At 41.6% G+C, this 16481-nt stretch overlaps 1 protein-coding gene across 9 annotated transcripts in view; it reads left to right on the top strand.

Moving 5' to 3' along the window:
* Positions 1–458: 458 nt before the first annotated feature.
* Positions 459–16481, top strand: part of cobl (cordon-bleu WH2 repeat protein) — a 237280-nt gene continuing 221257 nt past the window's right edge. For all 9 annotated transcript variants that reach the window (XM_060921192.1, XM_060921189.1, XM_060921193.1 and 6 more), the window contains exons 1-2: positions 459–540; positions 4496–4629. In XM_060921192.1, coding sequence (XP_060777175.1) covers positions 4595–4629 — 35 coding nt within the window. In that variant the 5' untranslated portion in view covers positions 459–540; positions 4496–4594. The remainder of the gene's footprint in view (positions 541–4495; positions 4630–16481) is intronic.

The raw sequence follows: 16481 nt of genomic DNA, 5'->3' as shown, positions 1-16481 counted from the left end.
CTGTGATGACCTGGCGACTTGTCCAGGGTGTACCCCGCCTTTCGCCCGTAGTCAGCTGGGATAGGCTAGAAATAATGAGATGAGATGAGAAATAAAAGCACTGTTCTGCTAAAAATTGCCTTTTTAACTTTCTTATGTATGGCAATGAGATTCAGAGGTAGTTTTCAATTTTAAAAAAATAACATCAGAATATCAGAAGATTTTAAAAAATAAAATGAATAAAAAATATTTTCATGATTAATAATGCAAAAAAACAATAACGTATCAAATCACAAAAAGATCCAGTACACAACATTTGTTTTTTTTTATCACCTCACTTTACTATTGTGTACATCCAACTCGCCTTCTGTTACTCGCGCCTAGTTACGGTTGCTAAGCTGCGATTGGTCAAATGCCGTCAAGGGGCGGGGCATAACAAAGGGGTCAGTTCGCATTTAGTCTTCGTGACGTAGAGCGGGAATCGTCCTTGAAGGCAGCAGGAGTAGGCGGATTAAACTTGGCTCCCATTTGCACTCAGGATTTGGGTACATGAGAATTCCAGTGAGTATTTTTTATATTATTATTATTTTTTTTTTTTTAAAGTAAAATAAAGTCTTAGCGTACTGACGTGTCTTTGTTTAAAGTGTAACTGAACAGCGTTGAAACAGTTTTCAATTCAACTGACTGGTGCTGTAAAAAATAGGATGAACCCCAAACGCCTTCTTGCTCCCTGTAGAAGTGCACTATGTAGCGCACGAGATCGTGAGGTTTTACGCTTTTTGTAGTGCACTCTGTGTTCGCGTGAGAGTAATTTGGGTTTCAGCCCAGGTATGTGACCCCAACAGGTGTTTTCAACGCATGTGGGCATTGAGTGAAGAAGAAAAGTATCACAGTCAATCTTTGATCATTGATTGAGTATTCTTACAGGGGGGTACATTTTCAAAATGAGCATTTGTTTATGCAAATTAGGTTTCTCCTCATTAAACACGCATAAATTAAATTTGCATACTTAATAAAACCAACAATCGAGACTTTGAATGATGTTGGAGTTAAAATTTCACATTTAATTCAAGTGGAAAGTTGAAAAAGTTTGATGGGAGATATTTTTCATGATGTAAGAAAATCTGAAAATATATTTTCTGTCAATATTTTTGAGAATAATGACATTTCCAACAGTAATCAGCATTTTGGGAAATTCATCTGTCAGACATTTCTAATTAGTGGATCAGTGGATAATATTAATATGAGTAGCACGCTGTGTGAGCACAATCGCTATCAGGCGCATTAAAATGTAGATAACTTTTCTAGAATTTCACCAAAACTCATTGAATTTTCAGCATTGTAAGAGGACTCCCTAAAGTATTATTCAGCAAAACCCCAGAATGATAGCACAAATCTAGAATTTTTAACAGAATTTTAGTTCTTTTTTTTTTTTTTTAAAGATATTTTTTGGGCTTTTTGCACCTTTATTGGATAGGACAGTGTAGAGACAGGAAATGAGCGGGAGAGAGAGAGACGGGAAGGGATCGGGAAATGACCTCGGGCCGGAATCGAACCCGGGTCGCCCGCATTCATGGTATGGCGCCTTAACCACCTGAGCCACGACGCCCCCACAGAATTTTAGTTCTTAAAATTTTTTTTTTTAAAAAGTAGTTCACTACATGAGAAGCTACTTTAAATTGAACCAACTTCACATGGCGATCAACGTGAGAATACTTGCTTAAGTTGAACTAACTTCATGCCAAGTCAATTCTTTTAAAGATTTTTTTGGGCTTTTTTCACCTTTATTGAATAGGACAGTGTAGAGACAGGAAATAAGCAGGAGAGAGAGATGGGGAAGGATGGGGAAGTGACCTCAGGTCGGAATCGAACCCGGGTCCCCGGATTTATGGTATGGCGCCTTATCCACCTGAGCCACGACGCCCCTTAGTTCTTAAAATTTAACATAATTATGGACGTCGCGCGTAACATTTACACCCGTGAAAAATCACTTTGAATGCTGTTTAGATCAAATATTCTCTGTAATAAAAATTGCTTAAATATTATAAACACACAGTCTTTTAATGTATCAAAAAATAATTTTGATAAAGCAAGGAAATTAGGAAGAAAATTTGTTTTTTCTTTTGCTTGTTGTGCGCGTCACGCTACCAAAATCTAACTAACCTCTTCACGAACTATTCCAACTTTCATGGACTTGTAGCGCGAATCAACCTTTCAAAAAAAAAAATATAATACTTCTCATAGGCGGCACGGTGGTGTAGTGGTTAGCGCTGTCGCCTCACAGCAAGAAGGTCCTGGGTTCGAGCCCCGTGGCCGGCGAGGGCCTTTCTGTGCGGAGTTTGCATGTTCTCCCCGTGTCCGCGTGGGTTTCCTCCGGGTGCTCCGGTTTCCCCCACAGTCCAAAGACATGCAGGTTAGGTTAACTGGTGACTCTAAATTGACCGTAGGTGTGAATGTGAGTGTGAATGGTTGTCTGTGTCTATGTGTCAGCCCTGTGATGACCTGGTGACTTGTCCAGGGTGTACCCCGCCTTTCGCCCGTAGTCAGCTGGGATAGGCTCCAGCTTGCCTGCGACCCTGTAGAAGGATAAAGTGGCTAGAGATAATGAGATGAGATACTTCTCACCCAGTAAATTAGAATCCTGGTGATTTATATCCTCGTAGCTTCAGTAGATCTAGAGATTTAGTCGATTTAGTAAATCCCAAATGCTGTGAAACACGCCAGCCATCTATGGTGAGAAGTGCTGCTGTAGTTGAGAAACTCTCGCTTCCAACTAACTCCGTGACCCATACCAAAATAACAATGTCACGCTCATCACTTAAGGATGATTTATGCCAAGTTTCACGGAAAAATACAGCGAAATAAACTTGCTAGAAGCATTTTTCTAAGTCCCAAACATTATGAAACATTTCTTGTAGGGTTTCAGGTTACAAATTTTGAGAATAGAGAAATTGCGGCGCAAAAGTTTGCCACTAAACTCGCGAAAATACTCCATCCTAGCGAGTTTCACAACCGAACTAGGCTACATGACAGTCCGTGACCACCCAGGAATGTTCTAGAAGGTACGCTTCTAGGCACGTGCGATCGAGAAAGACGCCACGTGGAGGTAGTAAAGGTAGCATTTCCACTGTCTTATGACATTTTTGCTTGTTTTAGCGCGATAAACAATGCATTATGGGTAATCATTAAAATGCTAATTTCAAGGTTAAAATGGGTAAAAACAACAAATTTATATAGATATTGTAAAAATTGTGCCTAATAGTTATTTCAGTACATAAAATCAAAACCTGAATTTTTAATTTTTTCCCTATGTTACACCATTGTGCATCTATAGCATGCTACTCATCTAAATATATGACGTGTGGGACAGCACGGTGGTGTAGTGGTTAGCGCTGTCGCCTCACAGCAAGAAGGTCCGGGTTCGAGCCCTGTGGCCGGTGAGGGCCTTTCTGTGCGGAGTTTGCATGTTGTCCGTGTGGGTTTGCTCTGGTTTCCCCCAAAGACATGCAGGTTAGGTTAACTGGTGACTCTAAATTGACCGTAGGTGTGAATGTGAGTGTGAATGGTTGTCTGTGTCTATGTGTCGGCCCTGTGATGACCTGGCGACTTGTCCAGGGTGTACCCCGTCTTTCGCCCGTAGTCAGCTGGGATAGGCTCCAGCTTGCCTGCGACCCTGTAGAACAGGATAAAGCGGCTAGAGATAATGAGATGAGATATCAGGATAGCTTTTTCAGGGATATACTGTATGACACAAAGTGATTGTGGGATGGAGCTTAAAGCCCAAATCAAAGTTTCCAATAAAAGTGTTGAGATTTAGTATTTTCTTTTCTATATCTTAAGTGAAAACGTTGGGTGCGTTCGAAACGGGGATAATGCTGTCTCAGGAGGATGTCTAAAAAGAAAGCGAAGTATTAAGGACCATTCAAAACTGATTGAACTCTTGTTTCCTGTCTTCTAAGATGCCTTCAAATTGTCCCCAGATGTATCGTCGATGCTGCCTATAACCCATAAATCTGTGTGGCAGCTCCCTCAAGCAAGGGACAAAAAAAAAAAAAAAGATGGCAGACCAAACTTCACAGCAAAGTGATTTTGTGTCCAAATATAAGTTTTGGGGATTTTTTTTTTTTGCTTAGATTTTTTAAATGTTACCAACAAATAAGCATTGTACTCTTATAACCATGTGGCTGTAACCAAATGTGTTTGATATGATTTATGAGGCATCTGTTCAATAACTACCAAACTCTTTGGTTTAGTTACACGGCATTCTGGTATCACACGCTACTATAATGTTGTTTGAAACGAACGTCTTTAGACAATGCCTTCAGTCGAAAGTCCTGCCATTATGAGACACCTGTCTATTACAGCAGCGAGGCAACAAAGCAGCAACCTTCTGTTTCGAACACAGCCATTAAATCTGACAAATGGTTAATGTGACTGAAAACATGTACATGCCTTGGAGAAAAGTCCTTTTCAATATTCAGACCTTGTTATTAATATTCTTTATTATTTCCATTAGGTGCTATGGAAATCAGCGGGCTGTGGTCTGGAGTGCACGTCTGTGGGCTCTGTTAAAAAGCAGTTGAAACCTGATCACTGATAACACCACACTTAAAGTATGGATATGAGTTACTCTGCAAGACCTCCAATAGAGTATGTGATGTTTTATTTATTTAGCATGCAGAGTTGTTTGAAGAAAACACACACACACACATTTGTCTCACTATCCTTATGAAGACCTTCCTTTGACATAATTATTATTGCAGTTAATTAATGCTGTGCCTGCACCTAAACCTAACCTTAACCTCAGTAATGACACTTATTTATTTATTTATTTATTTTTAGAAAAAACAACAACAGCAATTTCCTTGTGGGGACATTTGGTCCTCAATAGTATATAAACACATGCGTGCACACACACATATATATACCGTGGCCGGTGAGGGCCTTTCTGTGCGGAGTTTGCATGTTCTCCCCGTGTCCGCGTGGGTTTCCTCCGGGTGCTCCGGTTTCCCCCACAGTCCAAATACATGCAGGTTAGGTTAACTGGTGACTCTAAATTGACCGTAGGTGTGAATGTGAGTGTGAATGGTTGTCTGTGTCTATGTGTCAGCCCTGTGATGACCTGGCAACTTGTCCAGGGTGTACCCCGCCTTTCGCCCGTAGTCAGCTGGGATAGGCTCCAGCTCGCCTGCGACCCTGTAGAGCAGGATAAAGCGGCTAGAGATAATGAGATGAGATGATTTTTTATATATATATATATATACACACACACACACACACACACACATATATATATATATATATATATATTGTGGCAGCGGGGGCGTGGTCAAGCGCCGGTCTGTGACAGGAGGGCGGAGTCAGGGAAGGTAAGTGGCAGAATCACTACACCTGAGGGCAATTAACCTGTGTTTGTACGTCTTCCTAGTGACCGCGCCCTACTTAAGCCACTGTAATGGTTCGTAAGGGTGGGTGGAGCACAGAGGACGGCAGGACAGAGATCAGGTTCGAAAATAGGGCTTTTATTGCCACACTTTTCAGTGAATAACTTTAAACAACACAGACACACACACACGACCGGCGTCTGGTTCGGGAATGAGCTCCCTTTGCTCTCGCTCTCCCTCCTTAAGTAGGGCGCGGTCACTGGGAAGACACACAAACACAGGTTAATTGCCCTCAGGTGTAGTGATTCTGCCACTTACCTTCCCTGACTCCGCCCTCCTGTCACAGACCGGCGCTTGACCACGCCCCCGCATACATATACACACATATATATATATATATATATATCTCATCTCATTATCTCTAGCCGCTTTATCCTTCTACAGGGTCGCAGGCAAGCTGGAGCCTATCCCAGCTGACTACGGGCAAAAGGCGGGGTACACGGGTACACCCTGGACAAGTCGCCAGGTCATCACAGGGCTGACACATAGACACAGACAACCATTCACACTCACACCTACGGTCAATTTAGAGTCACCAGTTAACCTAACCTGCATGTCTTTGGGGGAAACCAGAGCACCCGGAGGAAACCCACACGGACACGGGGAGAACATGCAAACTCCACACAGAAAGGCCCTCGCCGGCCCCGGGGCTTGAACCCAGGACCTTCTTGCTGTGAGGCAACAGCGCTAACCACTACACCACCGTGCAGCCCATATATATATATATACACACACACACACAGGGGGCTACAAAAGTAGGTATACACTCAGGATTATTCCAGTATTACCAGTATTATAATAGTGGTGCTAGGTTTCATTGAATACTCATGTTTTTGTGCAAACATTTTGTTTTTCAGTCCTGCATACCTACTTTTGCAGCCCCCTGTGTATATATACACATACATATACATACACTCTCACACACACTTCCTGCTTGCCTTAAATATAGTCAAAAGAAACATGTTTGGTGTCCAGCTTTAGCTTTTAATCAGAAAACATGAGTCCATTTGAGATGAGTTCAGTTTAGATTTATTTCTTCAGCATTTTTACCAACCATATCGTCACAAAGGAGCTTCACAGATCCATAAAGAGTAAGCCAGAGGTGTCAATGGTGAGGGAAAAAAATGCCTAAAATGACACGAGGAAGAAACTTCAAGAGGAACCAGACTCAAAATGGAGCCTGTCCTCTTCTGGATGACACCAGATAGAGCAATTTGAAATCGTAAAGGTGTGGAAGAGTAAGTACAAACAGTACTGAGTGTGTTTACAGGAAGTTCAGTAACAGATTGTGAATAAAGAGTCCTGGGATGAGCACAGGACAGACTTTATGATTACAGCAGCAGGTACACAGAAGTTGCCATGGTTCGAGGAAATGTATTATGATTACATCATATAGTTTGCATGATGTTAATTTGCGGTCATAGTCCTCCATTGCTTGTTTGCCACAGCCCGAACACACCCTTTGCATCTCGTCTGTGAACGAATGTGTCGTCTAGTTTGTCAAACTTTCTTGCTGCTTCATCTTTTGACCCAACAATACACTGCAAACGTCTGATTTGATTACAGTTATTTACATGTATAGATTTTGGAAGTGGCCAATTTGAAGCGAAGCCTTAAAAAAAAATGTAGTAATAGATCAGATGATATTATATAGTTCTGACTGTAAGGAAAATCACAGCTTTATATTGTTAAAGCATTCATTCTATGATGTTGTTTTTGGAAGGAGTCTCCAATGCCAGCACTAAGAGACAGGAGTGTATGCTTTTTAGTTTCTCACGAACATGACAAGCTGTGTTGTTTCATTTGTGAACTTCAAGAGAGAACAAGAAGGGTAGGTTAGGGACTGACAGTTTATCGCTCCTGTAACGAATGATAATTAATGTACTATGAATATAAAAGACAAACATTACTGGCAAAGTTTGTTAATAAATAAAAACTTGTTGATGCTGGCAAATTGCTGTTGCCTAAGAGGAATAAAACATCGCAATGCGCTGTTATTAGAAAATACTGTAATAAGCTTTGGGGAGGGGCGGCACGGTGGTGTAGTGGTTAGCGCTGTCGCCTCACAGCAGGAAGGTCCGGGTTCGAGCCCCGTGGCCGGCAAGGGCCTTTCTGTGTGGAGTTTGCATGTTCTCCCCGTGTCCGCATGGGTTTCCTCCGGGTGCTCCGGTTTCCCCCACAGTCCAAAGACATGCAGGTTAGGTTAACTGGTGACTCTAAATTGACCGTAGGTGTGAATGTGAGTGTGAATGGTTGTCTGTGTCTATGTGTCAGCCCTGTGATGACCTGGCGACTTGTCCAGGGTGTACCCCGCCTTTCGCCCGTAGTCAGCTGGGATAGGCTCCAGCTTGCCTGCGACCCTGTGGAAGGATAAAGCGGCTAGAGATAATGAGATGAGAATGAGATGAGAAGCTTTGGGGAGGTAACAGTAGCTCATTGATTACTGTCGTTGATTATTCTCCTATAACAGCTTTATTCCTTAAGTATTCCTTGTTTACTTACTGTTGCGGTCAGAAGTTTACAACTCATGTGCGTGAATGTCAAGGCAATGTTGGGCTTTCAGTGAGTTTTCTGTGGTAGAATGATAATACGACATACATATTGAATTGAAGAAAAAAAAACCAAGAATTTCGTGCACAAATTTTAATTTATTTTGGGTTTTCTGAAATCAACACAGGGTCAAAAATATACATACAGCACACCTAATATTTGGTTAAATATTTGTAATTATTCTGTTCACATTCACTGGATATGAGCAATTGCGCACTCCGATTGCCTACTCCAGGGTTTTTTCTAGAAAAATTTAGTATGAGGGCGCTCACCATGGCGAGGGAGCGAAGCAACCGGGGGGGTTGTCCGTCCCCCCCCTCTGCCGTGCAAAGCCTTTGAAAAATTGAGGCTACAATGGGACATTCTGAGGCTATCTGAGAGGGAAATTGTAACTAATTGTTTGTCAACATTGAAAAAGAAAGAAGTAATCTTCTTCTGCCCCGGACAGTCTTTGGCTTTCTTCCGTTTTGTGCCATGGGATGACATCTTTAAATGCCCAAGTGTCAACAAAAACAACTCGCGAACTACTTCTGTCAAAAGCTCCCGCGCCGGTGGGTGAAAGGTCATTCAGTCTCGAGAAATCTCGCTCTACAAGTCAGCTGACCTTGTATGTAACCCATGTCAAATCTCGCAAGAGCAGCCGCGACAAGTAAACAACTAAACAACATGGCGCCTCAGTCTGGAAAACGCCAATTCGGATTGTTTTTGCACCGTCTGGAGGTGTATCTACTATGATTGGAATATTTTTGGAGCAATTATAACGTATTTGATGATCAGACACATTGTCACGTGGTGTTGCTGGGATGTTTTCTTGGAGAAAAGATCGTTTTGAGAAAGATTGCATGTTGTGCAGTAGCATATAAGTGCATGGCCTAAGTGTGACTTGGGGTTCAATAGGCATTTCGGTAAGAGGGCGCAGCGCCCCTGTTCCCCGGTTTAGACGAAAGCCTGGCCTACTCTACTACTAGGATATCAGCTCATACAGTATACTGTGAGTAGAAGAAAACAAAGTGGTGGAGCATGTTGCTGAACCAACCGAGGACGAAATAAAAACTACTCGAAAACAAAACCCCAAAAAATGAAAATTAAAAAAAGCAACAAAATATGGAAAAAAGGAAAAAGGTATTAAGAATGTATGTATCTTTTTTTTTTTTTTTTTTTTTTACTTTTCAAGAATTATTATTATTATTATTATTATTATTATTATAGGTGCAGGGACAGCGGCCATGCCCGTAACCATGGTAACCCTTTCACAACCATTTTGGAACACACCCATTTCTGTACTCGACGCCATGCTTTATCTCCTCCCCTTCCTCTGACTTCCTGTAACGGTATTGGACAGAGAGGATACCTGATACCAGGTGCAGTGACTTCACGACTGCTTTAAATCAGCGAGGGAAACGAAATCTCCCTCTCTCTGGCCATGGATCCGCTCTCTGGTGGATTCCACACGTGAAAGAGAGAAGCTGATGCATTGGCACTACAGAAGGACAGAGAACAAAGAACCAGCTATTGATACCAGACTTTAGCCAGAGTTCAATGTATTTGACCTTCGCAGAGTTGTAATAATAACTGAACCGGTTAGTTACTGCAGCCCACGCAATATTCCAAAGAGAAAAGGCGACCGGATCCTTTTTCACCGTTGACGAATTGTAAACAAGATTCCTTCCAGATCATTGGACGACCGAGGATCTCCAGCTGACGAGCAGAAGGAGCAAAACCGTTTTCTTCCCGGATCTGTGTCCCGCGCTATCCCGGACAACAGAAGGCACTTCCAATCGCTAATGAGAGCGATCACCCCGAGTAAGGAGCAAAACCGTTTTCTTCCCGAATCGGAGAAGGCACACTTCCAATCGCTAACGAGTAAGGCTGGCATCTGGGCAAAGTTTGTTAGTTTTTACTTGTAGCTAGTTAACGTGAACAGTGTTGTTTATTTGAATTCATTTATGATTTAAATGTACGCATTTTGATTCACATGAAAGTCGGTCTTAGACCGTGTGTTGTTGATTTACTTTGTTTACTATCTGTTTAGTTAGATTGTGCATTCTCTCTCTCTCTCTCTCTCTCTCTCTCTCTCTCTCTCTCTCTTGCTTTTTAACCGAGGCTAGTTCAAACTCCAGATTCCCTTGTCTTAATTTTCGCGCACTCTCCTTGTAGGTGCGGCCTGGCACGGCTCGTGCATTCCATTCGCATTACACACACACACGTGATTTTCCATATCACATTTTAACATCCACTCGCCCTATTACTTCTGATCACCATTAGTGCCTCAATTATCATACACACTACTGATTCTTTTGCATATATTTTGTATATATTGTATCATTTATATTGAATTATTCCTTGGCTGCTATTGTTGCTGTATCTGATCAGTATGAGCTTGCTAATTCCTGTTGGCTATTTCAATAAATGGTATCTTTGGAATAAATTGTGTCCTGTTTATTGTTACAATATTTACTGAAGTGCCAACCTCTATCAAGAAAAGACCTCTAATTGCCTTCACCCATTTTGTTAATTAATTTATATGAGACTGGTTCCTTTTTATGAGACTGATTTGGTTTATTAATTAATGAATTTATGAGGGGGCGGCACGGTGGTGTAGTGGTTAGCGCTGTCGCCTTACAGCAAGAAGGTCCTGGTTCGAGCCCCGTGGCCGGCGAGGGCCTTTCCGTGCGGAGTTTGCATGTTCTCCCCGTGTCCGTGTGGGTTTCCTCCGGGTGCTCCGGTTTCCCCCACAGTCCAAAGACATGCAGGTTAGGTTAACTGGTGACTCTAAATTGACCGTAGGTGTGAATGTGAGTGTGAATGGTTGTCTGTGTCTATGTGTCAGCCCTGTGATGACCTGGCGACTTATCCAGGGTGTACCCCGCCTTTCGCCCGTAGTCAGCTGGGATAGGCTCCAGCTTGCCTGCGACCCTGTAGAACAGGATAAAGCGGCTAGAGATAATGAGATGAGATGAATTTATGAGACTGATTTGATGAGACTGATTTGGTAAGGCCATTGCACCTACATAGGATTTTTCACAAATTGCTACTGTCATTTCGCCGGTTTGTTTACATTCTAAGTGGAAATGATTTTGTTGGACGTTTTGTATAAAGTTTTTATTTATTGAATTTGCAAAAAATAAAAATAAACATGCTGTTTCTCAAAATCCAGTGAATCTGGATATAACAAAACAGTTATTTCACTCAATCTTGTCGTATATGAGCTGATAGCCAATGAGGCGTGTAGCGACTCGATTTCAAGGAATAGCTGTTGAATATTTGTCCCTTAGCTAGTTCCATCTTGACCAGGTGCTTTTGATCGTCATCAACAAGCTTCTGTCAAAATTCTGATTGGATATTTTTCTACTCTTCTTGGCAGAATTAATGGAGTTCAGTTAAATGTGCTGGTTTCCTGACATGGACCTGACTTTTAAGCACAGTCCACATATTTTCGATCGGGTTGAGATGAAGACTTTGGGAAGGCCATTCCAAATGTTAGCCTGTTTTATCCATTCCAAAATCAGCTTTGATGTGTTTGGAGTCATTGTCCTGTTGGAACACCCAATTGTATCCAAGTTTCAACTGTCGAGCTTATGGCTTGAGGTTATGCTGAAGAATTCTGAGGTAGTCTTTCTTCGTCACTATTCTGTCCACATTGCTTAATAATTAGTACAGTGTTCTTAGGATTGAACACCTCACCTTTACGCCTCCAAACAAACCTCTGGTCATTGTGCCAAACAACTCCAATCTTTGTCTTGTATGACCATGAAACATTTCTCCAGAAGGTTTCTTTCTTTGTCCATGTGGTCAGCTGCAAACTTTAGTCAAGCCTGAAGGTGTTGATTTTGGAGTAGAGGCTTCTTTCTTGGATGGCAGTTCATGGTGGTGTAAACCTTGCTTGATTGTAGACAGTCAGTGCGTTTACATGCACCTCCAAATCGAGCTACTGTCGGTAATCGAGCTAAGGGTCCCAGCAGGGGTGCCAGAGAAATCCAATCCTACATGCACACAAGGAAATCGAGCTATTGTGTGAGGTACATTGTGCACCCGAGCCACAGGTGGCGCTACACGCCCCATCGTGTTGGTACACTTCCGGTTGTCGTCATGAAGAAGAGGAGTGATTTCCACTTTACATTCACACCACATGTCATTGCCACCTGTTGGCTACAAACTGTCCTGCGCAGACCACTGTTTTGTAAGACAACTTATTTTGCACAATTGTATATTTTTCTAAAGTCCATTTTTTGCTTACAATTTAACTTATGTCTTAATAAACACACAAAAAGTTAAATTGTTTTTGTTTTTTGTCTGCTTGTTCCTCCTGACCTCTTCTGCTGCTCGCTACTACTACTGTTGTCATGCCGACCGAGGCTGTTGTGTTTCCCGCTTGTGGTCTCGTCACTCGTCACTTCCGGAAGGGAAGTAAGTAGCTCGGCTACAATCGCATAATCTAGGTCGCGTAGCTCGATTACGAGAAATCCAGTTCGTTTCAATTTCAGCCGAGGTGTATCCACGGCATTTAGAACTTCGATTTCAGTCGAGCTACGGCAGAAATTCGATTTTCTCTATGTGCATGTAAACGCACTGACTGACCCGTGTTAAAGCAGCTTCCGGTTCATGGCAAGCCTGTGCCTTGGTGGTTCCTGGGTTTCTCTTGACCATCTGAACCAAGAACAATTCAAAGAATTAATTGAATGTCAATTTTGATATGACATTCATGTCCATGATGAGTATATTTTAACTTCTGATCACAACTGTATGTTACTTTCTGTTGTAATATTTGCCAGTTTATGCACATCAAGATGTTTAAATAAGCAGCATTCACATAGGCAGGGGTTTAAAAGAAGTCTAGCCACTGCGAAAATAAATAATAACTTCAACAGGAGTAGTGGTCATGATTAGAAATTCAAATATAGGAGGAATATCAATTACATATCCATGACGTTCACCATATTTTTCTCTCGAGTCTAGGTGTATAGAACGGTTGTACTGCCATTTGGCCTGCTTCCCCTATTTAACAGGACAACAGTCCTCTTTGAGCCCCTCACTCTCAGCCCCTGGTGCTTTTATGTAATCAGACCTCATTCCATAGCCCATTGGGTTTATTTAAAGCCTGCAGTTGGTGAATGCTCTCACAGTAATGTCTCCTCTGGATCAACGTGTGTTTCATACTTATTTAGCAAAGAAGCTTAATGTGAAAAGTGGTTTAGTGCTGCTTTTATATGCAATAAATTTAAAAAAATGCCAGTGAAGGAAAAATTAATTGGTCGAGTAATGTAGTAAAATAAAAGAATCCAACATTATAGTGCATTGCTAAATCAAAATACGGTGGTGCTTGAAAGTTTGTGAACCCTTTATTCTGCATAAATATGACATAAAACAATATCAGCTTTTCACACAAGTCCAAAAAGTAGATAAAGAGAACCCAGTTAAACAAATGAGACAAAAATATTCTACTTGGTCATTTATTTATTGAGGAAAATCATCCAATATTACATGTCTGTGAGTGGCAAAAGTATGTGAACCTTTGCTTTCAGTATCTGGTGTGACCCCCACCCCCCACCCTTGTGCAGCAATAACTGCAACTAAACATTTCCAGTAACTGTTGATCAGTCCTGCACACCGGCTTGGAGGAATTTTAGCCCGTTCCTCCATACAGAACAGCTTCAACTCTGGGATGTTGGTGGGTTTCCTCACATGAACTGCTCGCTTCAGGTCCTTCCACAACATTTCGATTGGATTAAGGTCAGGACTTTGACTTGGCCATTCCAAAACATTAACTTTATTCTTCTTTAACCATTCTTTGGTAGAACGACTTGTGTGCTTAGGGTCGTTGTCTTGCTGCATGACCCACCTTCTCTTGAGATTCAGTTCATGGACAGATGTCCTGACATTTTCCTTTAGAATTCACTGGTATAATTCAGAATTCATTGTTCCATCAACGATGACAAGTGGTCCTGGCCCAGATGCAGCAAAACAGGCCCAAACCATGATACTACCACCACCATGTTTCACAGATGGGATAAGGTTCTTATGCTGGAATGCAGTGTTTTCCTTTCTCCAAATATAACGCTTCTCATTTAAACCAAAAAGTTCTATTTTGGTCTCATCCGTCCACAAAACATTTTTTCAGTAGCCTTCTGGCTTGTCCATGTGATCTTTAGCAAGCTGCATACGAGCAGCAGTGTTCTTTTTGGAGAGCAATGGCTTTCTCCTTGCAACCCTGCCATGCACACAGCGCTCGAAACTAACGGTGTCCCGACGTCCCGGGGACCATAAAAAATGTCATCGGGACACAAAATTATTATATCTGGGACAATCCCGGGACAATGGAAAAAAATAGATCTAGAAAAAAGTTCTACATTAATATTATTTACAAAGCCGTAACTCATACGTAGACATTCACCTAATTTGTCAATTTTAATTTTAAAACGTTAACAGCGAAAAATACATCGTAGCTACACTTTCGATGCACCTGCATCCGTAGGCTACAGAGCAGCGCATTCTGTTCTAGAATCTTCGGCCGGAGTCCGCATTATATGGACTTGGAATGGAATTGCTACCGCACACGCTGCGCCGACTCTTGCCAGAACAAAAATGCTGAAGTGGTTGAAGCGGACCGACCGCGGGGAAGAAACTGAAAGCCCAGACATAACGTCTCCGGGACCTTCAGGATCCAAAGTGTCATCGCCTGGTCTGCAGGCAACGCTAGCAACTGAATGAACTTAATGAACACTGTTAGACACGTTATAAAATACAACAGGAATGATGTGGATGATATTGACGGAAGATACCGTTCAACAGAATAAGTGAGTTTTCTTGGTGTCTTTCTAGTTCAGAAAGTTTAGTCAGTCAGCAGCACAACTAGGCTCGGACCTGGCACTATGCTGATGGTGCTAACATTTACACCCGGCAGCGAAAGTTCATAAAATGGATAACGGAAAGTTCATAAAATGGATAACGGAAAGTTCATAAAATGGATAACGGAAAGTTCATAAAAATGGATAACGGAAAGTTCATAAAATGGATAACGGAAAGTTCATAAAATGGATAACGGAAAGTTCATAAAATGGATAACGGAAAGTTCATAAAATGGATAACGGCAATGGATAACGGAAAGTTCATAAAATGGATAACGGAAAGTTCATAAAAATAGATAACGGTAATGGATAACGGAAAGTTCATAAAATGGATAACGGTAATGGATAACGGAAAGTTCATAAAATGGATAACGGAAAGTTCATAAAATGGATAACGGAAAGTTCATAAAATGGATAACGGAAAGTTCAGAAAAATGGATAACGGAAAGTTCATAAAATGGATAACGGAAAGTTCATAAAATGGATAACGGCAATGGATAACGGAAAGTTCAGAAAAATGGATAACGGAAAGTTCAGAAAAATGGATAACGGTAATGGATAACGGAAAGTTCATAAAAATGGATAACGGAAAGTTCATAAAAATGGATAACGGTAATGGATAACGGAAAGTTCATAAAAATGGATAACGGAAAGTTCAGAAAAATGGATAACGGTAATGGATAACGGAAAGTTCATAAAATGGATAACGGAAAGTTCATAAAAATGGATAACGGTAATGGATAACGGAAAGTTCATAAAAATGGATAACGGAAAGTTCATAAAAATGGATAACGGTAATGGATAACGGAAAGTTCATAAAAATGGATAACGGAAAGTTCATAAAAATGGATAACGGTAATGGTGAAAATTATAAGTTGGCCTTATAAGTGCCAACAGATATTCAAGGTATAAGTAGATGAAATGAACATAAAAGGGGTCTTATTTTCAGCTAAAGTGTACTGCAGATGTAGGGAGTTGAAACATTCTCTGAATGAGCTAGTTGGCCCCTTTAAATAAACGGGTATCTATTCATACAGTGAGATCGCCAAAGTTTAATAAACTGAAAATGCAATAACTGTAATTTTGAAGTAGATGATGTATAGGACATATGTCGCTTGTGTCTTGTGACTTATTGTAAAAATGATATAAAGGGTTCAAAATCGCATAGTTACAAATATAATAGTAACTTCATATGATGGGCGGCACGGTGGTGTAGTGGTTAGCACTGTCGCCTCACAGCAAGAAGGTCCGGGTTCGAGCCCCGGGGCCGGCGAGGGCCTTTCTGTGTGGAGTTTGCATGTTCTCCCCGTGTCCGCGTGGGTTTCCTCCGGGTGCTCCGGTTTCCCCCAAAGACATGCAGGTTAGGTTAACTGGTGACTCTAAATTGAGCGTAGGTGTGAATGTGAGTGTGAATGGTTGTCTGTGTCTATGTGTCAGCCCTGTGATGACCTGGCGACTTGTCCAGGGTGTACCCCGCCTTTCGCCCGTGGTCAGCTGGGATGGGCTCCGGCTTGCCTGCGACCCTGTAGGGCAGGATAAAGCGGCTAGAGATAATGAGATGAGACTTCATATGATAATATTAACCACTGGTTATTTCAGAGAGGAAAAAAATGGGGACACTATTGCTTCCATTCGGGACAATACAACACAGAATTCGGGACCA

Source organism: Neoarius graeffei, chromosome 5 (genome assembly GCF_027579695.1).
Source record: "Neoarius graeffei isolate fNeoGra1 chromosome 5, fNeoGra1.pri, whole genome shotgun sequence".
NCBI lineage: Eukaryota > Metazoa > Chordata > Actinopteri > Siluriformes > Ariidae > Neoarius > Neoarius graeffei.
This window is presented reverse-complemented; position numbering and strand designations above follow the sequence as displayed.